Below are 27,780 nucleotides of genomic sequence, written 5' to 3'. Positions count from 1 at the left end.
TGGCTGAACCTCCCAAGAACAGAGATAAGGAAGACCATAGCTTATATGGTAATGCCAAAATTGTTTCCACTGTGCACATTGATGCACTAATAAAATAAACAAGTATAACCATTTTTAAAGGGTGTCTAAAGTATTCATGAATTTGAGCTAGTTATGGTCCTTTACCCTTATGAATACAGGTCCATGGTAGAATAATGAGCATTCGTTCTGCCTGGAGAATGCTGGAAGTTGAAACTATGTGGAAATCACCTTACAGGTTGATGCTCAATGCTGATGTCTTTCTTGCTTATTATGAACACACATCTTTACATCTCAGGGGCGAATTAACTTTGGACAAGGGCCATGACCAATAGTAAAACTACAAAACATGTTCTATAAATGCTTTCTGAATTATAACACTAAGGATAAAGTAAGGGTCTGGATTGATAGGGATCACAGGAGAAACATTAAGAACAATACAGCTGCTTCTAAAAATCTGGATAAGTTCCAGCCTGGGAAACAAAACCATATTCAGTAGAACCAGACGTAACTCTGCTCATCTTATCTGGAAACCAAATCTGACCTGAAACTATTCTAACAGATTATGTTCTTTGATAAAACACATGGAAACTGGATATGAAACGACTTGTCAATGTGAAATCTGTTGAGTATGCACTTGATTTCATTTTTCTTTTTTTTTTCCAGGCAATGCTATTTTACAAGCGCTTGTTCTGAATTTATTACTGGTTACTCTTTCTTACCATTGCATTGCACTTAATTCAGCTTTCCATCTTTTATTTGTGGTATTTAAGAAATTTCCTAGGAGTTTAGGACCCAAAAGTATTATGCAGAGACAAACGTGAGGTCAAAGCTCCACACTGCATTACTGCTGTTATATTCCAAGACTAAACAGATATTTTGCTAAGTTTTGAAGCTGTTTGTTTTGTGAGCAAACTGTATCGTACATTAAGAAATAACCAAGAGAGGGTTAATATTCCTGTAGAGATCAATGCAGCTTTAAATGGCATATACAAATTCATTGTCATCTTTGGAGATATGAGCTACTGACCAACAACATGACATGAGCCCATTCATTTCTTAATATGAAAAAATATAAACTTGTTAGTTTTTACATCTTTTCTAACAATAAAATCAGAAAAGATTTGATCTGTTTGGCAATTCATGACACCACAATTTAACAAAATATGAACTATGAACTATAATTAGAAAGTCAACTTCAACTTACCCATCTGGGTAATGACTCTGAAGTTGACTTTCAAGCAAGCGATGGTAATTTAGTGTTGAATTATTGTCAACAAGGCTGAATTTTGGTTAAGGTCGACGATTTACGGTGAATCAACCATCAAAATATCATCCAATTTTAGCCAATTAATGTAAAAAAGACATAATTGAATCAGTGTTTTATGGTTGAATTCTAATAATTGAAATGCCAACGTCTGATCAATGTTGAATCAATGTATGCCGTTTGTCATAAAGTTTGATTTTGGTTTCATCTGACCAGAGCTCCTTCTTCCATGTTTGCTGCGTCTCCCAGGTGGCTTGTGGCAAACTTTAAACCAGACTTTTATGGATATCTTTGAGAAACATCTTTCTTCTTGCCACTCTTTCATAAAGGTCAGATTTGAGCAGCAATTATCACTAATTGTTGTCCTATGGACAAACTCTCCCACCTCAGCTGTAGATCTCTGCAGTTCATCCAAAGTGATCAGGAGCCTCTTGGCTGCATCTCTGATCTTTCTTCTTCCTGTTCCAGATGAAAGTTTAGAGGGACGGCCAGGTCTTGGTGGATTTGCAGCGGTCTGATACTCCTTCCATTTCAATATGATCGCTTGCTCAGTGCTCCTTGAGATGTTTAAAGCTTCGGAAACCTTTTCTGCATCCAAATCCTGCTTTAAATTTCTCCACAACAGTATCTGGGACCTGCCTGGTGTTCCTTGGTCTTCATGATGCTCTCTGCGCTTTAAACACAACCTGAGACGATCACAGAGCAGCTGCATTTATACGGGGACTTGATTACACACAGGTGGATTCTATTTATCATCTTCAGTCATTTAGGACAACATTGGATCATTCAGAGATCCAACCTGATCTTCTTTAGTGAGTTTGCTGCACTGAAGGTAAAGAATAATATTACACGCTTTACTTTGCAGTTTTGTATTTGTTAAAAAAGTTTAAAATATCCAATAAATTTGGTTCCACCTCACGGTTGTGTCCCACTTGTTGTTGATTCTTCACAAAATAATAAAAATTTTAGATCTTTATGTTTGAAGCCTGAAAAGCAGCAAAAAGTTGAAAAGTTCAAGGGGCCAAATACTTTCGTAAGGTACTGTATGCTGAGGATAGTGGGTTGTGGTTCCTTTTTGTACATTTTCTTGTCTGTAAATATTATTGCTGACTGCTTGTGTGCAATATGTTGACAAAAAAAAACTACAAGGAGTTGAGCTCTGTTTGCTAACAGGTTGGACTGCAAACATATTATGCAATTCTAATGATTGAAATGCCAATGTCTAATCCAGCGTTTTCAATCCTGGCCCTCAAGTCACACTGCCCTGGAAGTTTTGGGCATTCCCCTAATTCAGCAGACATGATTTCAATTGATGGCTGATTAAAAGGGTTTTGCTGAAATACAATCATCTGAATGGGGTGTGTTGAAGCAGGGGAACATTTAAAACAGTCATCTCCAAACCCTGGTCCGCACAAGAAATAATGAAATATTTTCGTTTTATGTATTAAGAGTCTAGAGGATCTTTTATTTTGAAAATCCTTTAACCAGATTCTCTAAGTTACATCTTGTGCGCCAACATTGAGCCACAAGCAGCAAAATGAGTAAGAAAGATGAGATTCTTTGGAAAGTTTATTTGCAAAGGGGAAAAGGTCCAGAGAAGAGACAGGAGAATGGATTTATCCCAGTAGGTGATTCCCACATTCCAAGCTCTGCATGATAAGGTGACCGGCTCGTTAATGAGGCAATGAAGCCTTAAAACTACTTCACCACATAGAGACCAGGCACCCTGGTGTTATTGTCTCTCATCACTCCCAGATGGAACCGATGCAGAGAAACAAGCTCAGGGCTCCCACTGATGTGTTGTTATCGAGAGTTAAAATGTTCATGAAAATAAAAGGTTTGTTTTTGTTGCGCATCTGTATCTTATTTTGAAGGGATGCGTAAACGTTACCATAGCGACCAAAGTCAGAGAGCGTTAGGGCAATGGTCCAGATGCGAGGAGAGGAGTAGAGCTTATGAGTCTTAAAAGTACAACAGGTTCCATCGGTTCGTGTGTCCAGCCACATGGCAGGAGCAACACACCACAGGAACCGATTCCGCTTACGAACCTCCCAGTTCCAGAAGAAAATCTCGTAAACCCCCACCTTCCATACATGAATTTAGAATAAACACGGATGAATGACGATGTAGAAACAGTGATAGTCTGTGGACTCATTTTAAGCGATTAAAGACGTAACAAAAAGAAAAGGCGCTGGATAAATGACGGCTGGAGCAGCTGCTCCATTTACTGCACTATGCACTAAACTGGGATCTATGTTGCGCCATGTCAGCTGTTTGAAACTCCCCTCGGTGCTTACGTCACCGTGCTTTCTGATTGGCTACTTGAACAGGTTGCGATAGTTGGGCCAACACAATCCAACACCTTGAAAATGCCCGAGCCGTTCCGACGTTCTACCGACTGGACCAGATCAGTCGTGACACACATCACACTAAGACGATCGGTTACGATTATCGCAAGCGACAATCTTAGAATTTGGAACGCTCTACGAGAGTCATAAAGGGAAAATTGGCGCCAAAAATTGAAAATTGTGCCATGTGACCCTTCCCCCTCCGGGCCGCAGTAAAATTACCGAGCCTTGACCGGTCCGCTGTGATAAAAAGATTGGGGACCACTGATCTAAAACACGCAGGGCAGAATGAAACACCAAAAGTAAACAGAGGCTTCAGGTTGCATCTTTCCAACTCTGCAACCCTGACTCAGCCCCCAAGCGGTTTTATAACAACAAATTCACAGCTTGGGACATGCAGCAAAAACAACTCATTTGGAATTGTTAGGGACATGTTTGGACCTCCAAATGACAGCAATCCAAATGTTGAAATTAATGTGATCGAGGCCAGTACCAGGTGCCCTTAATAGCCCAAGTAGTCACCAAAATGAAGCCAAAATGTGGTTACAACCTATAAGACTATCACTACTAACAAGAAACTGTGACTTGAGTGTGAGACTCTGACTCGAGTCAAACATCAAAGTCTCGAGTCTCTGTAACAAATTCTATCTCATGAGACGAAGACAGTAACATGTGAGGCTGTTAATGTTGAAGCTGAAATTCATCAACAGACTTTTCTATTTTCTTGCAGCACTAATGCCTATTTCTATAGTAAATGTGATAAATATTTCATCTGATCAATTTTTTATATAATTTTCAACAGCATGGTGGCGTTAGTTTTTACAGTTTTTAAGCAGTTAGGAGGAACTGTTAAAGTCTCTTATTTTTGGATTAGTTATAAATAGGACAATCCATTTTGTTTATCACTGGCCAATACAAATTTTCTGTTTGACTTATTATTGTATTATTATTTTTTTTAATACAAGTTAGAACTGTGGTATCTGCAGTACAGTGAAAGTGTACAGGTGTTCAGACACAGTAATGAAATCATTTACCTCCTTTTATGGCTTCATATTCACTATTGTTTTTCTTTGCAGAAATGTGTTGCGACAAATTGATGGTGTTGAAACCTAATTCATGCTGACTCACACTAGACTGTGGCTGAGGGGCATATTATAGTGTTGAATTAGTTTTGCTGTTGTGCATTTTCAAAGTATTAGATAACAAAATTTTTAAAAAGATTTCAAAAAGTGCATTTTTTAAAGATAAAAACCATACATTTGTTAAATCAGATTGAAAAATAAACCTTTTTAAACTATGTCAAACTGACATAAGTAGAGAATTTTTTTTTATCAGTTTCTAAACATAGAATTTGAGTTTAATTTAGTGGCCTGACCAGACAAATACAGCGGATTTAAGATATCTTGCCAGTGCTGTCTAAGTGTAGAACCTTTTCTCCAATCAACATCCAAAAATACCGTCAGCTTCAAGACAGCAACCTTGTGTAAACATAGCCTGATTCGTCCTGATAATATCAGAAGTAGGGGGACTGCAGTAGAGAAGAAATGTCAAGGTTTTGAGTGAGATGTCTGTTTAAGAAGACACCTACCACTATCTGTTTATGTATTAAAACATCCGATCCCTCCTACCCTTCTCCCCCACTATTCAAATATTTTTCAACTGTACACTTGTGTGCAGTAGAAATTCACTTCCTCTATTAGTCACACATGCTCTGTCAGCTCCATCTACACTTGAAGTTAACCAGGAGGAATTTCTGAACAGAACTGTGACTAGAATTTGCTCACCATTTTTCTTAAAGGAAGCAATATACAATCTATAAAGCTGCTTCATATTAAAGGTTCAAAGGTGAGAAATATGGGGTGGAATGTGCAGCACTGGAGTTCTAAAACCTTAATAAAATGTGGTAAATAATTTGAAATAGTGAATAAAATGTCCCTGTGCTCCATACCAAACCTTAAAAACAACATAAAAAAGCAACACAAAACGAGGAAAAGGCAAAGCAATCTGTGTGGTTTCAACAAGGTGAGAAGATAATGAATCAATACCCACTTTTCATTGTCATTCCCCCTCTTCAAGGGCAAACATTGAGATAACAAAAATCTCCCCACTTTTCACCCTGGAACAGCAAAGCAAGAGTACATTATTCAAATTAAGAAAGGTGTCTAAAACATACAACAATACACTTGTTTTTTATTGTACATGTCAATGCATTTACAGTCTACTTTTCTGTGAAAATCAACTTCATGAAAAACAAAATTAATGAGAGGAAAATGACATTTGTGAAGAATCCCAAAGTCTCTGAGGGATAGAACCAACCCTGTATCTTCGTTCCAAAAGAGCTTTTATTAAAAGCAGAAGAAAACATGTCTGATAGATGCTGTCAGTAGACTACAGTAGCTAGACAGAGAGGCCCTAATTAAAGCAAGAAGTCTGTCCCTCAAGTGGCTGGCCTATTTTACTTGATGAAAGCCCAAAGAGAATACTCCACTTTACATCGAATTCAGACACTGGGAGAAGGCGACATCTCAAGTTCTCTATTTCTGAGCTCTAAAACGGCTGCAATGCAAAAAGCAAGAAACAGCTTATTACCGTAAGGTGGACGACATTAAACAAGTACCAAGTGACCGAAAAGTACAAAGAAAGTCAAGTGCTAAATCTGCTGTTTCACAGATATCTGGTTCTAGGAGTGTCCACTGTAATGAAGCCAGCAGAGCAAATTCAACCCTGAGGAGCAAATGCTTCTCTTTTAATCATCAGATATAGATATGGTGGAAACAAAGTTCTTACATTTTAGCATCAAGATCTAAATTCTAATTCTCACCCATGTCAGATCATGAATGATCAAAGAAGTTACAAAAGAAGGAAAAAAACAAGAGCTACTTCTTTATAGAGTTTTCAGAACTGATAGTCCAGTAGACTGTGTTCGATTGAGGAACAAGATGGTTCTCTTTCACACTGAACCCAGTCCAATGATCCAACCCAGCCTGCTCCCCCTTTGCACCAAGAACTACTGATGGAAACGACAAAAACCTCTGAAGACACTGAGCGTAACTTCCTTCTTCACAAAATATAAACAAGTAAATGGGTTTAAGTTCACCAGTGTCTAAACTTAAACTGCCTCTCTGCTTTCCAGGCAAACATTCACATTCCATAAATGGAAGGCAGCGACCTCAACATAATCTAAAGGCTGTGAGCCATCAGTTTAGTTAAGGAAGAAGTCATAAACACTATCAACAATAGATCCTTACATGCAACGACCAAATGCAAATGTGAATGCACACAAATGCACCCAAATCCCGCTCTCCTGCCCTAATGGAAAATTGTGGGTATTTGTTTGTAATATAAAGCTGCAAAGTTTGTTTTACAAGTCCCAGTTTGCAGTAGTTGTTCCCTCCCAAATTGAACACCATGTAATCTGTACTCTGTCCAAGCTCCATAGATAGAGAAAAAGCAGTCTTGAGTTTTGTTTCAAGTTCTCCAGAATGTCAGCACTCCTGATTTGAACAGGTTTTGGATTACCCACCTCTCCCATTGTGTTCTCCACTGTTCTGCTGGCTCAACAGTTTTGTATCAGATACAAATAGCACAAAGCACTCTTTAAAGGGAAAGAATAATAACTCTCACCATCTGACTGATGGGAAATTAGGCAGGCAGATGAATTAGGCAGACACTTGTTCTTTTACACAGCTGCCTAATTTCTAGTTTTCATGCTGCTTTGCATTGGTCCAACGACATATTTTCAGCAAGCTCTAAGCAGGTGTGCATCAATTCTAAAAAGGGAAGTTCAGCATGAATTTTTTGCACAAATACATGCACTTCATCTTCACTTGGTATGTCTTTTAATACTTAAACTCCATGTCAAATTCAAGTAGAACACCAAGAACCAGAGCAATTCAGTTGACTAAAACCCATCGTCAGTTCATTGTGAGCCTGTTGGAATGCTAGTTTTGGCTGAAGAACGTATCACAATATAAGCATTTCATATCAGTCAATATCGATAATTGCTTATATTGATAATTGTTATATTGATTATTATTGATTTGTTTTTTCTTTTGAAAATTTGAAATGGTGTCAAAGTTGTGGTGTGACTTTTCCCGTTTTATCCACAGTTTTCACTCCACATTTTTCATTTTTAAGCAGCTATGAGGCACAGTGGTGAAAACTCAAACTGCTGCTGCACTCCAACTGTGGTTGTTGCCAGGCAACCAAAGAGTGAGTGAATTAGTTGATACCACCAACCTTGCTTAAGTGAGCAGCAAAAGCCTTTCCTATGCCTACATCTCCCAGAATGCTGTGCGATTCTGGATTGGAGTTCAGTGAATATTCTTTTGAATATTGAAATAGTCTCCTAAAACATCCAGATGCAACATTTTAGTTGCGTAACCTGGTTGACTCGACAGTCCAAGCCAGTTGATGGAAACATGCCTAATTCGAGTTCTTTTTTCAGCAATATTTCAAAAGTTTCCTCAACATTTCCATGACAGTTGGATGGAAAGAAAGCCAAGGCTTCTGCCTTATCATGGAGGCAACATACAAGGTCTAGCTCAGTAGGAATCAAATGATAGGCCATATGTGTCAGCAGGAGCAGGGAGGAGATTTAGATACAGTCTAAAGACAAATTCTGTTGTCTGCTCATGCTCATGACCCTGCTATGTTTTACATTCACGCTCGTATACCATACCAACTTTATTTATAAAGCACTTTAAAACAACCACAGCTGATACAAAGTGCTGTACATCAAAACACAACATAACAATAAAAAAAACATAAAATAAAAACTTACAGTTTAAAAACAAAAACATACTATTTAAAACTAGATCCCGCTAGAGTTGAAAGCCAAATAAAATAGATGGGTTTTAAGACGAGCTTTAAAAGTGGACAGTGAAGGGGCCTCCCTGACCTGCAAAGGCAAGTTGTTCCATAATTTGGGGCCCATGACAGAGAAAGCCCTGTCCCCTCTGAGCTTCCTTCTTGATCTTGGTACCTCCAAAAGCAGCTGATCTGCGGACCTAAGAGACCGATAAGGTATGATACCAGATCTCCCATCTTGACTCCTGCTTCATGTCTGGTCTTAGCAGTGTAATGTGTAAGTGGCTTATTGAGCTGCTGACAACAGCAGCCAGGCTGACTTCCAACACACAACTTATTTCAAGCCTTTGATTGCGAGGGTGGCTGCTTTCTGTGAGTGGACAGTGTAGTGCAGTGACCATACTGGACATTACCCAGGAGAAACTTTGACCAAAAAGGCCCATTCAACACTGCAAATGTAATCTGGTCATCCTTTAGATGAATGATCTCCCCACACATACAAAAAACTGCAGTAATAAAATACAGTTCAGCTTCATTCTTTCACTATAGACTATATTTGGCTCTCCATTTTTTGTTTGTTTCCATGGTAATGAGCATTGCACCGTGTACAGCTGGAGCCCCGGGTATTTTCCAGAAGTTAAACGACAGAATGGCTGCCCCTAAAACCTGAGCAAGCTTTTCCACATCCGTGTGGGTTTGTGAAGTGATCATTTCCACTCCACTGAGTCCAAGACTCACTGTCTGTTAACCACTGGCCTAGTTTTTCCTTCCTGCCGGCCTGTCTTGCCACTGAACACAAGATCCACGGTCACAACATCTGGATGGCGTTTCACTTAAACTGCCAATGATTTCAGGGATTTTTTTTACAGGACAAATGATCCACATGGGTTATTGACTTCAGTCATGTAGTGCTGGGCAATATGGAAGAAAAAAAAATTACATATCATATTCAGAGATGGTGCTTGACTTTTAGTTGTCCATCATTTTGACTGAAAGGACAAAAAAACCCGTCACATTCCATTTTTACCCATCAAATTAAAATTGATATTGACATATGCTCTTCAGTTGCATTTAATTTTTATGCGGTTTAATTAACATTCAGCAAGCTGCACACAAATCCAGATCCCATCACACATAAAGCAGATGAACACATACAACTTTTTCTCCGTGGTGACAAACACCACTAACTGTGGCCTCAATAACTTATAATAAATTAAACAACTCCACATAAGTTATGGGCACTTAACCTGCTGGGGTCTGAAGCAATAGCGCCTCACAACATCCTCCTGGTTCGCATCTGGAGCAGGAATCAGAACTAGTTCATCAGAAGCCGGAGGCTGAATTAAATCCAACATATTACTTTAATTACGATGGTTCTGCTTTAGTCCACCATTTGAGTAAGCAGTGCAACATCTCCAGTTTTTAGCTTTTGTTCATCCTCTTAAGAGATGGGACAACTGGAACGTTTCAAACTCGCTGTAACACAGACACACTGGGCTTAACACACTACAAGCCCAGTGTGTTATAAGCCTGGCGGCCCGCCATGCTTTGCTGGCCCCCCACCAGGCCAAGTGTTGCTTGTTTTTGTTATTAGAAAAATTAATAATCCTCAAAAAATTATTTATTTTTTTTATTAATTTCAACCAGATTGCAAGGGTCTCTGTTGCTCTGAGTGTTTCACTGACGGAGCAAATTTATTCCTAAAAGATAAGTTTAGGCATTTAAAGCCGGGAGAGATTTAACTCATCATGCAGGGCCAGTCCAAGGCTGAATCAGGCCTGGAGCAGAATTTGACTTAGGGGCCCCTCTTGCTGCTAAAAACATCAGCACCTCTAACAGCTTCTGTGTTAGATTTAATCTGGGACAGGGGGAGTAGTTTAATTAGCCAACCTAAAAACCAATAAATTTTAATTGCAGTTTACTAATTTGTATTGGTGAACAAACAGAGCTCAAACTCAAAAATTAAACTCACAGCATCAGATTGTTGCTATGGTAACAAAACAGTCTAACTATGAATATTGTTCCTTGAAGTTGTACAAAGTAAATTGCCAGCTCCTTAAAATCTTACATTTAAATGTTAAACAATTTAAAACCTTTTAATTAATGTATTCTGACACCATTAAATCAAATTTAGCAGCATTGATAATCTCAATAAATAAATGTTACTTTTATGTATCTGTGGTTTGTGTTAAAATATTAGCATTTATGGGGCCCCTGAAGGCCTGGGGGGCCTGATGGAGCTGCTGACTTAATTTGGATTAAACAGAAGAGCAAATAATTGATATTCATTTTTTTTATTTGTTGTTTTTAAGACTAGTTGTGGGTTTAAATAGTATCTCACTGGCAATGTTTTCCTGTTACTTTTCCTGTCTACTTAACATCTTTTAATACAAAAACACGGTGGACTGCCATTGGACCGCCTCGGCGCCGACCACCGGACTGAGCAAGTTTTCTGGGGGAAACCCTGTGGTCCACTTGATACTTCGATTATGCATTCACACCTCACACCAGGCCAACAAACTGGAGTTGGATTAAAACGGACCGAACATGGTTGGTGTGAATGCACCCTAAAAAGCCACAAGTTCCTGCACACTTTTTGCTCTGACATCCAACATTGCTCATCTGTGCAAAAGCAGATCTGGTGGTCTTGCTTAGTTGCTCTAACTTGTCCCCATAAGCTACCATCAGCTCAGCGAGCCAACCATTAGAGCACAAGACGGATGGAAACGGCCATGGCAACCAGCACAGATCAGATTTCCCCTCCAAGTTTACTACAGGATGGTTCAGGCCTTCTCAGCCCAACCGCATGAATCACATATTTTGCTCTTCGTCATGCAGCTGCTAATGGTGGGAGGAAATCCCCTGCTCCTTAGTGACTCTCTGCACACCAAGGCCAACATGTGCCTACGGAGTCTGTTCCTCTCTGTGTGAGGGTCTGCAGCAGGGATCAGTCAGCAGTGCAACGCTCAGACAGCAGGGAGCGCTGGCCCACACTGCACACCTAATTATCAAAATAAAAAAAGGGAAACGGTGTGAAGAGACGCTCACTGCAAGAGAAACAAACCACTCCACTGTTCTACCAGCCGCTACCGCTGGCATCTGCGTGAGTCAGACACTATTTGAAGAATGAGTCCCACAAAGCTCGACCTGTTGCTGTGGATGAAGGCCGGGGAAGTTTAAAAAAGGAAAAGAAAAGTGAATTTACAGCTCAGTGAGCTGTGGTTAGACTGCAGCGGCATTGACTTTCTGCTGCTACAGACACAATGAGGCTGCAGAGGCGTGAGAAAGCCTGTGGCTGAAAGAGGAAGTAGTTCTGAGGGGTGACGCTGCTAAAACATCTTCCCGCTGAGACGCAGCATCTGAGGACTTCTCCTCAGATGCTAGTTTCTTACCCCGGGCAGACAGCTTCTTGGTGTTGATGATTTTGGCAGCATACTCATGTCCCGTGGAAATCTTCATGCACCTCTTCACAACAGAGAAAGCTCCCCTACAAGACAAAAAGAGTTGCTGGTCAGAGGTTGTGTGATCAAACATTTGCTGCATGACTAAACTCACATGGACAGGTGCTTCCTTGTTTTTCTGGAATTCTATGGAAACACGTTCCTGAAAGATCTCATTTAGCGCTGGTGAATAGCTGATGGGTTAATACTGTATCATATTAACCCATCACTGATTACATCAGTACAATAAAGTAGCAACCAAATGACAAATTCAAGAACTTTGAGCAAAAAAGGGAACAACAAAAAGCTAGAAAACAGGTTAAAACAGAAACAATCAGATCTACTTATACAGCATTCAGAGATGCCAAGTTTTATTCCAATCAATTTCAAAATATATTTATTAAGAATAATACTTTATTATTCCCAAAGAAATTAGACAAATAACTGAATAATAATGTGAAGTAGACTTGGGGCGGTTACTGTTATACAGTGGACTTGTGTCTGTTTGTGGTTTAGTATTTGTGGATTTTTCGACAATTTTTTTTATGTAGCTTATGTCAGATAAATAAAACACAAAGTTGCAATGCTACCTGAAACACTATTGGCTGGTATTTGTATAGCAGCCAATACATGTTTGGCCAATTGACTGAACCCCAAAGAGTTCATTAAAAAAACATGGAAATTGGATTCTGTAGTAGAGCCAAAACACTGTTATATACACATATACTATATTACAGTATATTTGGGATTTTATTAAAATAGGTAGAAATAATTGTTTTCAAAGGGCGTCTCAAGTATCCATAGATTTTAGCTATTTGAGGGCAACTATGGTCTCTAACCACCGTGAATACCAGGGTTCAATGTATCAGAAAATAAGCTTTCAGAAAGTTGCAAGCAGCATATCCGTTTAGGGCTGCACAACATATAATCACCAGAATATTGGGGTGCATTCACACCAGCTGTGTTTAATCTGCTTTAATCCAACTCTAGCTTGTTTGCCTAAAATGAGACAAACGCCATCTTTGTTTGAGGAGGTGTGAATACATAGTCAAACTCTCCTTTTTCCTTTTATTTAACCAATGAGATCCAGATCTCATTTTCAAGAGGAACCTGAGCAGAAATCTGCAACTCTGACCAAAAAAGCGAATTCTGGTCCGCTTACAAACCTAAAGTGAACTCTGGTCCACTTTGGAGCTGTGAATCCCAAGCCCACCACAGGCCACTCTAGTTCTCCTACCAGAGAGACCAAGTGTTCTGTAGCTCAGGGCATTTTGGGCAAATATAACCAAAAACAAACATGTGGTTCTAGCACTAGCAGGAGAAATGCTCTGTGGCAGTGGAGATTGGGTGACATGGGTAAGCGCCTAGGGCCCCCCGCCCTCCAACCCCCATCAACAACTTTGTTGGGGAGTGCCTTAGGTGTTAAGGGGCCGGAAGGGTGGGCCGGAAGGGTGGTTCGAAAGGCGCCACACAAACCAGGACCACCACTGCTTCGTGCTACAACCACTAAAATCTGATGCCCTCCATTTTTGTTTACATTTCGTGAAGATGGAAGTTGTGTTCGGTGTCTTGTTCAGTTCCATTATTACTATTTTCCCATAAATTTTACAGTATAATAATATCCATTCATCTTCTGTACACCCTTGTCCCTAGCAAGGTGCCTATCTCCACTGAACGTTTCAGGCGAGAGGCGGGGTCATCCTGGGCAGGACGCCAGTCCATCACAGGGCAACACAGAGACAGACAGAACAAACAACCATACACACACACACCCCTACACACACACACCCACCCTCACACCTAGGGATAACTTGGAGAGACCAATTGACCTGACAGTCATGTTTTTGGACTGTGGGAGGAAGCTGGAGTACCCGGAGAGAACCCAGCATGGACAGGCATGTTTTCCCTGTCCTGGTTCGATTCCTGAGCCGGGAATCGAACCAGGACATTCTTGCTGCAAGACAACAGTGCTACCAACTGCTCCACTGTGCAGCCCAGAATAACAATATAAGAATTTCATATAAGAATTTCTGGATCTCTCTAAACTGAATTAAGTCTCTAGCCTCGCGAGCCTGCAGTAGTTTGGGAGGCAGTTCTGGGAAGCTTAGTGCGACAGCGAGATAAAATAACATACTAAAATGTTTTTTTGGTGCACTTTGTGAGTTAAACTTTCAAACTTCCATCTATGCATGCTGTTCATATATTAATTTTCATCGTGAATTCCAAACCTACTGAACCGCAATCCTGAAGACAAAGCGAAACAATAAACAGTTCCTTAGAAAGTGACCTCTGACCCCAGACAAAAGGAGCTTCTGATGCAAAGGGCAAAGATTGGAGAACCACGCCCTCCTGGAGCAAACGGCAGCTCCAGTTCTGTCCTGATTCAAACACCTGAGTGGCCGAACACAGGTCAGGAGGCTCGTGTTCTCAGCTCAACCCGTTCACGTTCCAGAATCGGAACAGAAACGTCAGATTCAAAAGTCCTTCTCTGATTACGTGAACTAGAATAAAGCCGAGTTAGGAGTGTCCCCAACACTTGAAGAGACTCTAAACCGAGATTTAGCGGGGCGTCCTGCTACCATAGGTGGAGTCCGGTAGAACACGGTTCCGTACCACCCAAGATAATGAACAGAACTTACTTTCCCAGCTCCTCGTACAGTTGGTACTCATCAGTGAACCTGGTGCAGGTGGTTGAAGCCATGTTCAAGTGAGCGGGGAAACTGAAAGCTGTCCTAATACTCTGGGAGTCTTTCCCCTCCGCGTCCTATATGTCACCTGGTCCTATGTCGGAACCGCCGCCGGCAAAAAAAAAAGAAAAAGAAAAGACAAGAAATACAATTAGACTGAATGAATTGCGGGGTAATTTCTACTCCCAGTTCCAGGTTCGTGGATCCCGCCGGCTCTCACAGGGACGAAGCGACCTTTGGTTGTGTCTGTTTCTGCGCTGATACTTTGGATCCGTTCAACACAGTCAAGACTCACACACACACTTCCCCATATCCGGTACTGACCCAGCAAAATAAAAGCACCCAAGAAAGCACATTGATAATCAGAGCTGCAGTAGGACCAGCATTGGAATCATTTTGAGTAAATTTGACTGTAGATTCAGTTGACTGTAAAGTGTTTCACAGAGGAACAACAGGCCAAGACATGGTTTTTTTAAACAGAGAAAAAGGTATAACTACTCAATAGTTATACCTCAATATAACTATTGAGGTATATTTCAGAAAAACAGTTACTGATTACACATTGTTTTGAAATAAATATCAAAACTATTCCATGTGACCTTTATATAATTCTGGTCTAAAGGGAGTTTATCAAAAATCATATCTTCACTAAGCATTGGCCCCCCAGAAGGGGGTGACCAGGTCAGAAAGTGTCCTGACCTCAGTTTTAACATGTTATGGTCCTAAGGTCACTTTGATCTTATCAATCAATCAAATTTATTTTTGTAGCATATTTCAGCAACAAGGCAGTTCAAAGTGCTTTACATCATAAAAATACAAAAGTAGAAAGTCATAGAACGCATAGTCAGCAATTTAAACATTATATTTTGTCAAGTTCCACCGTTACAAAAGAGAATGTTGATCAATGTTTAATTGATTATGTTTCAAAAGCAACTCTAAACAGGAGGGGTTTTAGTCTAGATTTAAAGGTGTTCAGTGTTTCAGCTGTTTTGCAGTTTTCTGGACATTTGCTCCAGATTTGTGGTTCATAGAAGCTGAATGCTGCTTCTCCATGTTTGGTTCTGGTTCTGGGGATGCAGAGCAGAGCCAAAAGCAGAACCTGAGAGGTCTGGAAGGTTGATACAACAACAGCAGATCTTTAATGTATTGTGGTGCTAAGCGGTTCAGTGATTTATAAATTAGTAACAGTATTTTAAAGTTTATTCTCTGAGCCACAAGGAGTCAATGGAAGGACTTTAGACCTGGGTGATGTGATCTTCCTGGTTTTAGCGAGAACGCCAGCAGCAGCGTACTGTGGGACAGACCTGTAAAGACGCTGTTTCAGTAATTAATATGACTAAAGGTAAATGCATGGATGAGTTTCTCTAGATCTGGCTGAGACATTAGTCCTCTAATCCTGGAAATGTTCTTCAGGTGATAGAAGGCCGACTTTGTAACCGTCTTCATGTGGCTCTGTAGGTTCAGGTCAGAGTACATCACTCCACCCAGACTTCAGGCCTGATCTCTAGTTTCTAGATGTAATAACTGAAGCTGTGCATTGACTGTATATCAGGGGTGTTCAAGTCCAGTCCTCCAGAGCTATCATCCTGCAACTTTCAGATGCATCCCTGCCAGGGCCAGTCCAAGGCAGGCATAAGCAAACTAAGCAGCCACTTAGGGCCGCAGGGCCACTAAGGGGCACCCTCAGTGGAGGTGGGGGGTTTTCTTGTAACGATATCTATGTCATTATAACAATATGAAGTGATTTGTTTTACAATAATATGTATTTCATAATGTATGTAGAAAAAATTATTTTATGGATAAAAAGGGGGAAAAAATTGCTCTTGAGGGGCCCCCTGGTGGCCTCAGTAGGTCACGCACACTTCACTGGTAATATGAACTGCCTTGCGATGTGCAGAGATCATCCAAACGTTAAAGTTCGGTCAGGTAGACGATAAGCAAGTAAAACAATGTCTCAAAAAAGGACTTATCCTTCAGGGAGAGAGGAAAGAAAGAGGAAGAATAGAAAAAAGCCAAGATATGTTTTAATATGTCTTTGTAATGTAATGTTTATCAAAAAGATTTGTAAAGCTGCTAATAGAAAATTAGCTTGATAGCGACCTGGAACGGTCCAGTCCAGCAGCCAAACATTTATGCTAGCGTCTTTGTGTGAAACTAAGTTTTAACTTTACATGAGTTGATTCTCATGATTGGCTCTGGATATTTCAGAGGTTTTTGGCTTCAAAACGGAGTGTTTGTTAACATTTGATAACAATAATTAAAACTTCTCAATGTTTGATATTGTCTAGCAAATGTTTTCTATCAGGCTACATGATTACTGTATTAATAAATCCATGAGCTGCTCTCTGCTGTAGTTGGGGATAAGTTGTTTGCTGCTGATAATTTATGCATCTAAAACAAACAATATTTTTACATCAACTTCTAAGTTATGAGAAACTTTTGTTAAAATCATTTGAAGGCTCAGAATCAGTCCGGAACCGGTACTAGTCCACATTCTCAGGGAAGAAAGACTCACATGGTATAAATTACATTTTTAGCTATTGCAGTAACGCTTAAGAGAAATTTATTTAATCAAAGATTGTCATGAATATGTTTGTATGTATTCCATCTTAAGTGTGGCTGCACCAACTGCAGTTTTCTGGCCGATCCCTGGTTATCGATCTTTAAAAACCTGACCTGCTGATTTCATTTTGGCCAATACCAATTTGAAGACAGTGGTTTCAGCACATTTTTTCCTCTTTTACAGCAACCAGTATCGCCATGAGTAAACCAATAGTTCAGTTTGATGCCAAGAGTACATAAAGTCTGATCTAACAACTTTGTGGAAAACTGCCTCAAAAACAGAACATAGAACCTTAACACAGTTGAGAATGATGGATCATTACTACTTTCAGCATACTGGGTCATCAGTAGTAGGCCAGTAGATTACTGGCTAATCAAAGTAAGTAGGTCACTATAGTGCTAAAAGTGCTAATAATTAAAATGTCTTTGGGCAAACACTAATTAATCAAATGCACCTCTTACAATGAACTGATTTCAAACCCCCTGCCTCCTCAACCCTCCCAGCTCAGAAATGCTTCAGAGGCCTCATCAGGTTCACTTTGCAGGCCTCCTATTAAATGGATCTCTGTTAATCCCCATTTAGTCTAATCTGTGCTAATCTACTAGTGAGGAAGTAGTGTTGTAAAACAAAGCACAGGCAGCTTCGTGGACTCCTCTGAAATAATATGTCTTTAGTTCACATGAGAGCTATCAGGCCTGTAATCTTCTCTCATTAAGTTATATTTTTCAGAAAGTATTGCCTGTCTGTGAGTTAGAGACACTTTTTTTCTGTCTAAATTAGCACCATCACCATGACATGAGGTGCTATTTTTAATAGATAAATTTGCTCCATAGTAGATATAGTCTTTTTCTTTGCCGCCATCTAGTGGCAAGGCTTTAACATAGCTATCAACTAATACTACTAAGGTCTCTTCTTATTGAAGACTCAACATCCATGGCACTAAATATGATTTTTCCACATTTAGAGTGTACAGAACTCTTTTTTATGTAAAAGTGTTCTGTACACCATGTTTTAAAACTAAATGACCAAGTTCTTGTTAAATAACTGACCCAACCCGAGCTACACCTGGGCAGATACTCATATTGTATTTGGTGTACAGTACTGTTTTTTTCAGTGCATTCATTTGACTTTGGTAACATTTGCTTAAAACTTCTACTGGCCTCCACATGGAAGGCAAAAATATGTTTGAACCTATTTTTTACTGCCTGTATCCCTATGCAGTTTTCATTCCATTGCCTAACAGTTATTCATGTGGGGTGTGTCTCTTTGACAAGAGGCTGCATTTCATTTTTAAAAGTTCTGAATAGATACCTTCAGTCTTCCGAAGACAATATTGTAAATGAGCCAACCTCTTCAGGTGGGAAGCTTTCCCACAAACAGATTGCATCGACATGCTTTGGAATGATTTTTGTCACAAGCCTGTCATCCAGAAGTCTCCACCCACGTATCGAGAACACAAATGTAATTACACTCATCTAATGCAAATATTGAACAAACTCCTCACTCATTGCGACTTGGAGTGCATCGATAAATTGGGTGGTAGATAAATTGGCCCCAGTTTCCCTAATTTTGGATGGTCAGCAATCGCCCAATATTTACACAAGAAACCAGTCTTTTCAACCAGTCTTATCCACCAAAGATAAATGGATGGATGAGTTTCTTTAGATCTCGCATTGCATTAGTCCTTCAATCCTGGAAATGTTCTTCAGAAGAAAGAAGCTGACTTTGTAACTGTTTTTATGTGGCTCTGAAGGTTCAGTCCATCACCACACACAGATTTCATGTCTGGTCAGTCGTTTCCAGCTGTATGTGGTTGTGCGTTGACTCTAGATCAGTGTTTCTCAAACTTTTTCAGGCTGAGGACCATTTAACTCGTTTAACATTCACTTAACTTGAAATTGCCCCACGATGGCGCAACATCTTAATATATGCAACCTGAAATGAAAATAAAAGTCTCTTAACCCACTTATGATCATGATCCATCAATTCTACTCGGGGCATTTTGAGTTATTTGCATATTGTGAAAATGTGGACTAAGCATTCCAATTGTGTCAGACACATGAACAACAAAAACAAAATTGTTCTTTTCTACCAAGTGCTGTGAGCATTAATAACATCTAGGCCTGATATTTGTCATTTAGAAGCACAATTAAAGAAAATACACTTGAGCTGCTTTGGTAGAAACACAAAAAGCACCTTTAAATATAAAAAAATATACACCCATTTATGTTTCTAATTGGGTGTATATTAGAAAGATGTATTCAATTAATTTAAATGAATCTCATTTAATAGAAAAATAACAATAGCTGTTGAGGTGTGAGCAGAGAATCATAAGCGAGAAAGTCGTAAAGAATAAAGAACAGTTCTCACTAACTGAGATTTCAGTCCTACCTTTTGCGGCATAAAGTGGTTCAAAAGAATCAAATTGCTCATGAACACATCAATAATCTAAATAGGTATAACTTAGCTTCCCAAGTGAAAATAAATATACTAAGCATGTTAAATTTGAGCCTACTTAAAGCCAGACTAATCATCAGAGTACTTGAAGTCTTTTGTTTTGGAACAACTAATTTTGTATTTGGTGTATTTTAATAGTAATTAAATTGTAGAAAATCACAATTTAAAGTGTACTAAGTGTACTATCATACTTTTTTGGAACAACTAAAGTTATTCTTAGTATACTTTAAGTATATTGCTTTTTATGTAAAATAAATGTGCTTGATTAGTATATCAATTACAGACTTGCAGCTGTAATCGCAGCAAAAGGTGGCGCTACAAATTATTAACACAAGGGGGCCGAAAAGTATTACACGCTTTACTTTGCAGTTTTGTATTTGTGGAAAAAGTTTAAAATATCCAATAAATTTGGTTCCACCTCACGGTTGTGTCCTACTTGTTGTTGATTCTTCACAAAATAATAAAAATTTTAGATCTTTATGTTTGAAGCCTGAAAAGCAGCAAAAGGTTGAAAAGTTCAAGGTGCCAAATACTTTCGTAAGGTACTGTATTTTAAAATATACACAAAATATCTGTAACTGCATATTGTTTCATGAGCAAATACAACATATTCTGTTCACTTAAAGTATACTTTTATTTAATATATTTCTTTAAAGTGTATTTTAGTACAGTTATATTTAAGTGTTTAAAGTTATGTCAAAATTGCTACAAGCATGCTTTTAGTGTACTTTACATATATTTATAGGAAGTACACTTAATGCTTAGTATACTTAATGTACTTACGCAAATCCAAGTACTGTATGTTTGAAATATACTAAAGTATTGTTTATCACTAAGGACCACTCACATCTGGTAGAAAAGTAAACAACAGTCAGTCGGGGGACGCCCCGTTCAAGGGTACCTCTACCTTGTAACCATGGAGTCAACATACCAATAATTTAAATGAGTGCAGTTAGTGAATTTGCAGAATATGATCAGTTCCAGGCTGGTAGTTTCTGTTTCATTATTGCTCTTTTAAGATCTCAGCCTCTATTGTCACAGCTCCAGCCCTAAAGTTCAAAGGAATAATCCCATCCTTTCTCTTTTTCAGGTTCCCCATTAAAAAATGTCTCCATTGTCTTTGCAAGTTCCCTGTTGGTGTGACTGGCTTGGTAGACAAAAGGGTAACCTGGGACTAATAGCAAAGCTAATCTCTACAAAACAGCCTGTGTTTGGATAGGATAGGTAAAGGCTGCATGAAACTTGCTGTCTTTTTTTTTTTACACTAAAAACAGAAAGATGGCGCTCTCCAACCACTTTTAGTTAGACAGCAATTGATGAGCATCAACGCAAGCCAGTAGATTTCATTGGATGTGGAAAATGGTTTCAACTAAAGAGAACTGTGCTTTGGTTTGAAAACAGTCATTAGACAGAGTGGCTGTGTTCACTTGTTCAGACATATATATATATATATATATATATATATATACACTGCTCAAAAAAATAAAGGGAACACTCAAATAACACATCCTAGATCTGAATGAAAGAAATATTCTCATTGAATACTTTGTTCTGTACAAAGTTGAATGTGCTGACAACAAAATCACACAAAAATCATCAATGGAAATCAAATTTATTAACCAATGGAGGCCTGGATTTGGAGCCACACACAAAATTAAAGTGAAATAACTCTACACGCTGATCCAACTTTAATGTAATGTCCTTAAAACAAGTCAAAATGAGGCTCAGTATTGTGTGTGGCCTCCACGTGCCTGTATGACCTCCCTACAATGCCTGGGCATGCTCCTGATGAGGTGGCGGATGGTCTCCTGAGGGATCTCCTCCCAGACCTGGACTAAAGCATCCGCCAACTCCTGGACAGTCTGTGGTGCAACGTGACGTTGGTGGATGGAGCGAGACATGATGTCCCAGATGTGTTCAATCGGATTCAGGTCTGGGGAACGGGCTGGCCAGTCCATAGCTTCAATGCCTTCATCTTGCAGGAACTGCTGACACACTCCAGCCACATGAGGTCTAGCATTGTCCTGCATTAGGAGGAACCCAGGGCCAACCACACCAGCATATGGTCTCACAAGGGGTCTGAGGATCTCATCTCGGTACCTAATGGCAGTCAGGCTTCCTCTGGTGAGCACATGGAGGGCTGTGCGGCCCTCCAAAGAAATGCCACCCCACACCATTACTGACCCACTGCCAAACCGGTCATGCTAAAGGATGTTGCAGGCAGCAGACCGCTCTCCATGGCGTCTCCAGACTCTGTCACGTCTGTCACATGTGCTCAGTGTGAACCTGCTTTCATCTGTGAAGAGCACAAGGCGCCAGTGGCGAATTTGCCAATCCTGGTGTTCTCTGGCAAATGCCAAGCGTCCTGCACGGTGTTGGGCTGTGAGCACAACCCCCATCTGTGGACGTCGGGCCCTCATACCATCCTCATGGAGTCGGTTTCTAACCGTTTGTGCAGACACATACACATTTGTGGCCTGCTGGAGGTCATTTTGCAGGGCTCTGGCAGTGCTCCTCCTGTTTCTCCTTGCACAAAGGCGGAGGTAGCGGTCCTGCTGCTGGGTTGTTGCCCTCCTACGGCCTCCTCCACGTCTCCTGGTGTACTGGCCTGTCTCCTGGTAGCGCCTCCAGCCTCTGGACACTACGCTGACAGACACAGCAAACCTTCTTGCCACAGCTCGAATTGATGTGCCATCATGGATGAGCTGCACTACCTGAGCCACTTGTGTGGGTTGTGGAGTCCGTCTCATGCTACCACTAGTGTGAAAGCACCACCAACATTCAAAACTGACCAAAACATCAGCCAGACAGCATAGGTACTGAGAAGTGGTCTGTGGTCCCAACTGCAGAACCACTCCTTTATTGAGTGTGTCTTGCTAATAGCCAATAATTTCCACCTGTTGTCTATTCCATTTGCACAACAGCAGGTGAAATTGATTGTCAATCAGTGTTGCTTCCTAAGTGGACAGTTTGATTTCACAGAAGTTTGATTTACTTGGAGTTATATTGTGTTGTTTAAGTGTTCCCTTTATTTTTTTGAGCAGTGTATATATATATATATATATATATATATATATATATATATATATATATATATACAGATCCATATAAATAAATTAGGATTCAAGGACTTTTTACTGTCATACCACCTTGATAGTTAGTGGTACGAAATTTGTACTCAGGTCTCAGATCAAGAAATCTACTACACTAAAAAAATAGGTAGATAAATGAATAAAATAAACAGATGAACAATAAAGAAATTTAAGAGATATGTGTAGTTATGTGTCTGTGTATAAATAAACTATGAGGTGAAGCTGCATTTGGTGCAGCTTGAGTTCAGCAGTCAGATGGCTGAAGAGAAGAAACTGTTCCTCAGCCTGCTGGTCTTGCTCTGGATGCTCCTCAGCCTCCTGCCTGAGGAAAAGGGCTGGATCAGTGTGTGTGGAGGATGGGTGGAGTCCTTCATGATGCAGAGCAGATTCCTCCTGCATCATGATGTGTAGAGGTCTATCGTGGAGGAAAGCCTGCTCCCCACAGTCCTCTGTGCAGCCTTATCCACCCTCTGCAGAGCCGTCCTCTCAGCAGCAGTGCAGCTGCTGTGCTACAAGTGATGCAGGTGCAGAGAATGCTCTCCACCACACAGCGACAGAAGCTCCACAGGACTGAATTCCCAAGTCCAGCTCTCCGCATCTTCCTGAGGAAGTAGAGATGCTGGTGGGCCTTCCTGACCAAATGTGAGGTGTTGGTACTCCAGGTGAGGTCACTGGATATATGCACACCCAGGTACCTGTAGCTGGAGACCAACTCCAATGTACAGGGGCTGAAGAGGAGCCTTGTTCCTTCTGAAATCCACCACCATCTTCTTGGTCTTCTTCACGTTGATGCAGAGATTATTTTCTCTGCACTACTGCACCAAGTGTTCCACCTCCTCGCTGTAAACGGTCTCATCACTGTTTGTGATGCATCCCACCACCGATGTGTCATTGGCAAACTTCACTATATGAAAGCTGGAGTGTCTTGCCAAGCAGTCATATGTCCACAGGGTGAAGAGGAGAAGGCTCAGCACGCAGCCCTGCGGTGAGCCAGTGCTGAGGGTGATGGAGGAGGAGATGGTGTTGTGGATCCTGACAGTCTGAGGTCTGTTGGTCAGGAAGTCCAGAATCCAGTTCCCCAGTGTGGAACTCAGTCCAAGAGAGGAGAGCTTCTGCACCAGGGTCTGTGGGATGATGGTGTTGAAGTTCGAGGAGAAATCCAGGAAGAGCAGACGGATGTAGGAGTTCCTGCTCTCCAGGTGGATGAGGGCTGTGTGGCTCACCGATGAGATGGCATCAGCAGTGGAGCTTCTTCTTGTAGGCGTACTGATGGGGGTCCACAATGATGTGATGGAGCCCTTGATGTTTGTCATGACTAGCCTCTTGAAGCTCTTCATGACTACCGATGTTAAGGCTATAGGCTGGTAGTCATTTAGGTCTGTCACTGTGGAGCACTTGGGCACAAATTAGTTGTTCCAAAATGTCACACTTTAAGTTAACTAATCCTAAGTGAACTTGGAGTATACTCATGATTAGTCTGACTTAAAGTATGCTCAAGTATGTTAAAATTTAACATATTTAATATGTACATTTTTCACCAGGGCGCTCATTAACTGCATGCGAGACAAGGCAGATGATGTTCTAAGAGGACTAGCATTACCAGATAAGCAAAGAAACTCGTATCAAGGACTTTGTGATGGTTTCCGAGCTTTCTTCGTTGTCAAGAAAAATGTAATTTATGAGCGAGCCAGGTTCAACATGCTCAAACAAGAGGAGTAACTTCGTTGTAACTTCACTGTATGCGCTAACATTGCAGTTATGGAGCGCTACATGATGAACTGATTCATGACAGACTGGTGCTGGAACTGCAGGATAAAAGATTATCTGAACGTATGCAGCTCAACCCAGATTTGACACTGGAAAAAGCCATTAATTCGACAAGACAAAGTGAAGAGGTGAAACGGTAGCAATCCTGTCTGTAGTGGTACCAGATCAGAGACAGAAAATGGAAAATCTGTCAACAGGGTGTACAAAAGCAGTGTTAAGCATACCAAGACTGAATATCAACCTAAGGTGCACACTGTTACAAATAATAAAAGGGAGATTTCTCAGTGTTATAATGTGGCAGCTCTCCATCCCATCCCAAACGTGACTGTCCAGCCAATGGGAAAAATGTCATTTATGTGGGAAAAAGGGACATTATAAGAGGGTATGTAGGATGCTCAAGACTGTACATGCTGTTAAAAAATATGATTCTTTGTTCTTAGGCAGCATTACAAATGGAGATGAACCTTGGAGGGTGGATGTTGAAATAAACAACAGAAATATCTCATTCAAGATTGACATTGGTGCTGATGTTACGGTTCTGCCATACGCCATGTACAAAGACATCTACAGAGACAACAGTCCCCCCCTTCTGAAAAAAGCCACCAGGCAGCTGCAATTAGATGCTAATATGAGGTTCTGGCAGATCCCTTTAATTGAAGATACTGCAAAATAAACAACTTTCATTACACCTTTTGGTCACTATTATTTTAGACGGCTACCCTTTGGTATAGCTTCTGCCCCTGACCATTTCCAGAACAGAATGGTAACAGAGGTTACAGAGGGACTAGATGGTGTAGTTTGGCACATGGATGATGTGTTAGTGTGGGGGAGAACACATGAGGAGCAAGATGCTCGTCTGCATTCTTGGAAAGATTCAAGGAGCCGGTATTACACTGAACATTGATAAAAGTGATCTTTCAAAGCAGAGTGTAACATTTTTGGGCCACATTATCTCCGTTAATGGAGTTAGTCCTGATCCAAATAAAACAGAAGCTGTGAGAAAGATGAAGGAACCAAGAAATGTGAGTGAATTAAGAAGCTTCCTTGGAATAGTTAACCAGCTGGGAAAGTTTATTCCACAGTTAGCAGAGTGAGACAAGCCTTTGAGTGATCTATTGTCAAAGAAAAACTGTTGGATATGGGGAGTTGATCAAGCCAGAACATTTAAAGAACTGAAAGAGATGCTTTCATCCCCGGCAGTGTTAGCCATGTATGATACTAACCGGGAATGTAAAGTTTCAGCAGATGCGTCAGCTTATGGTCTGTGGAGTGTGCTGCTTCAAAAATGGGGTCAGGAATGGAGACCTGTTGCATATGTGCCACGATCTCTAACACAGACTGAGCAGAGATACGCACAAGTGGAAAAAGGAGCTTTGAGTTTTACCTGGGTGAGTGAAAGGTTCAGTAATTATCTCATTGTCAAACATTTCCAAATGGAGACTGATCATAAACCTCTTCTGAGTCTGTTAAGTTCCCAGATGTTAGATGGTTTTCCACCATGTATTCAGCACTTTAGAATGCATCTCATGAGATATTCCTATTCCATCTCATTTGTGCCAGGAAAACACCTGTGGACAGCTGACACACTGTCACGTACCCTCATGACAGAAAACGTAACAGAAACTGAAACAAAGTTGGTTGAAGACTCAAATATTTATGTGGATAGTGTGATACAAAACTTACCTGCAAGCACTGGCTACCTTGAAGAGCTGAGAGAGGAGTTGAACAGGGACAGCATATGTGCATGTGTGATGCAGCTGTGTGAGAAAGGATGTTGTACAGAGTAGTGTGTAAGCACACACTACAACAGTGAACCAGCACTCAGACTGTATTGGGCTGAAAAGGCATTTCTTACAGTGAATGATGGTCTTTTGTTAAAAGGAGAAAGACTTGTTATTCCTTCAACTATGAGAAATGGTGTGCTCATGAGTTTACATGAAGGACATCAGGGAGTGGTGAAATGCTGAGAACGAGCGCAGCAGTCAGTGTGGTGGCCTGGACTGAGCCAGCAGCTAAAAGAACTGGTTCTAAAATGCCACACCTGCAACAGAGAGAAAGAAAATCCCACTGAGCCACTGAAGCCATCACAGTATCCAGACAGACCATGGCAAAAACTTGGGGCCGATCTATTTACTTTGCAAGGGAAAAATTATATTCTGGTTGTGGATTATACATCAAGATTTGTGGAAATTGCTCAACTAAGTCCCACAAGATCAGCAGATATGATTCCTCACCTGAAATCTGTGTTTGCACGTCACGGCATTCCAGAAGTAATGATCACAGATAATGGTCTTCAGTTTTCCTGTGTTGCTTTTGTTACATTTGCAAAGTTATATTGATTTAGCCATATTACAAGTAGCCAAAGATATCCACAAAGTAACGGGGAAGCTGAATGTGCTGTTAAAACAATAAAGAACTTGTTGAAGAAAGCAGCTGATGTCATGGTGAAAGGTTACCAGGACTCGAAGGCAAGCAACAACTACGGACACCAAGCGCAGTTTAACAGATTTATTGAATAATGAGTGCAAATGGGGAGAGAATAGAGAGGCATTGATCTGCAGCAGCAGGGAGGAACCGGGCCAGAGGAGGAACTGAGGAAAGGTGAGTGGTTAAACAGGGAAGCAATTGAAGGGAATGATGGTGTAACCTGGTGATGGCTTACTGTCTGAGGGTTAGGATGAGCAGAGGTGGGTACATGGGTTTTCCAGCAGTCGGTGCAGTGTGGGATTTCCAGGGGGAGGAGTTCCAGCATGAGACTGAGGGTGGACAGGCAGCAGCTGGCTGGTGGTCGTGGAGGTATCCAGGAGCTAGTTTTAGCAGAGCAGCGAGGATCCGGTAATTAGGTAGTCTGAGCACCAGGGGGTGATCAGGGCTGGTTCTCTGAGGAGGGAATAGATGAGAGAGGAATCAGAACAAGTTAAACACAGTAACGGCAGCACAGAGAGCCAGAGTGTACCACTATAGAAGCAAAATCATCTGGCGTCTGCCTCAGGGAAGCCACTCCTATTAAAGGCCTTCGCTGATTGGTCTTGATGAGCACCAGCTGGATCCCGTCAGCCTGCCACCCTGTAAATGTAGAGAAACCACTCCCCTGCAGAACCCAACAGCTGATCCATATCTTGCCTTACTCGCCTACAGAGCAACACCACTTTGGAAAGGATACAGTCCAGCAGAGCTCCTTATAGGAAGAAGACTTTGCACAACGGTGCCAATACTTCCATCTTTGTTAAGGCCAATTCTTCCAAACAGTAAGATTGTTGCTCAAAAAGAAAAGGAGAGGGGCGTGCCGTGGTGGCGGAGGGGTTAGCGCGACCCACATTCAGGCAAATGTA

The 27,780-nt window shown here is 40.8% G+C and overlaps 1 protein-coding gene across 9 annotated transcripts in view; it reads right to left on the bottom strand.

The window, feature by feature from the left end:
• The window catches only part of LOC102220401 (calcium/calmodulin-dependent protein kinase type II delta 1 chain), a 130,042-nt gene extending 115,179 nt beyond the window's left edge, over window positions 1-14,863 (bottom strand). For 6 of the 9 annotated variants that reach the window (XM_023346309.1, XM_023346313.1, XM_023346315.1 and 3 more), the window contains exons 1-2: window positions 14,522-14,856; window positions 11,835-11,929 (exon numbers count right to left, since the gene is read on the bottom strand). In XM_023346309.1, the coding sequence (XP_023202077.1) occupies window positions 11,835-11,929; window positions 14,522-14,583 (157 nt within the window). In that variant the 5' untranslated portion in view covers window positions 14,584-14,856. Of the gene's footprint in view, window positions 1-11,834; window positions 11,930-14,521 lie in introns of all 9 variants that reach the window. The other 3 variants (XM_023346317.1, XM_023346318.1, XM_023346310.1) reach the window with 2 other exon arrangements.
• Window positions 14,864-27,780: the final 12,917 nt, after the last annotated feature.

Source organism: Xiphophorus maculatus, chromosome 14, assembly GCF_002775205.1.
Source record: "Xiphophorus maculatus strain JP 163 A chromosome 14, X_maculatus-5.0-male, whole genome shotgun sequence".
Taxonomy (NCBI): Eukaryota; Metazoa; Chordata; class Actinopteri; order Cyprinodontiformes; family Poeciliidae; genus Xiphophorus; species Xiphophorus maculatus.
This window is presented reverse-complemented; position numbering and strand designations above follow the sequence as displayed.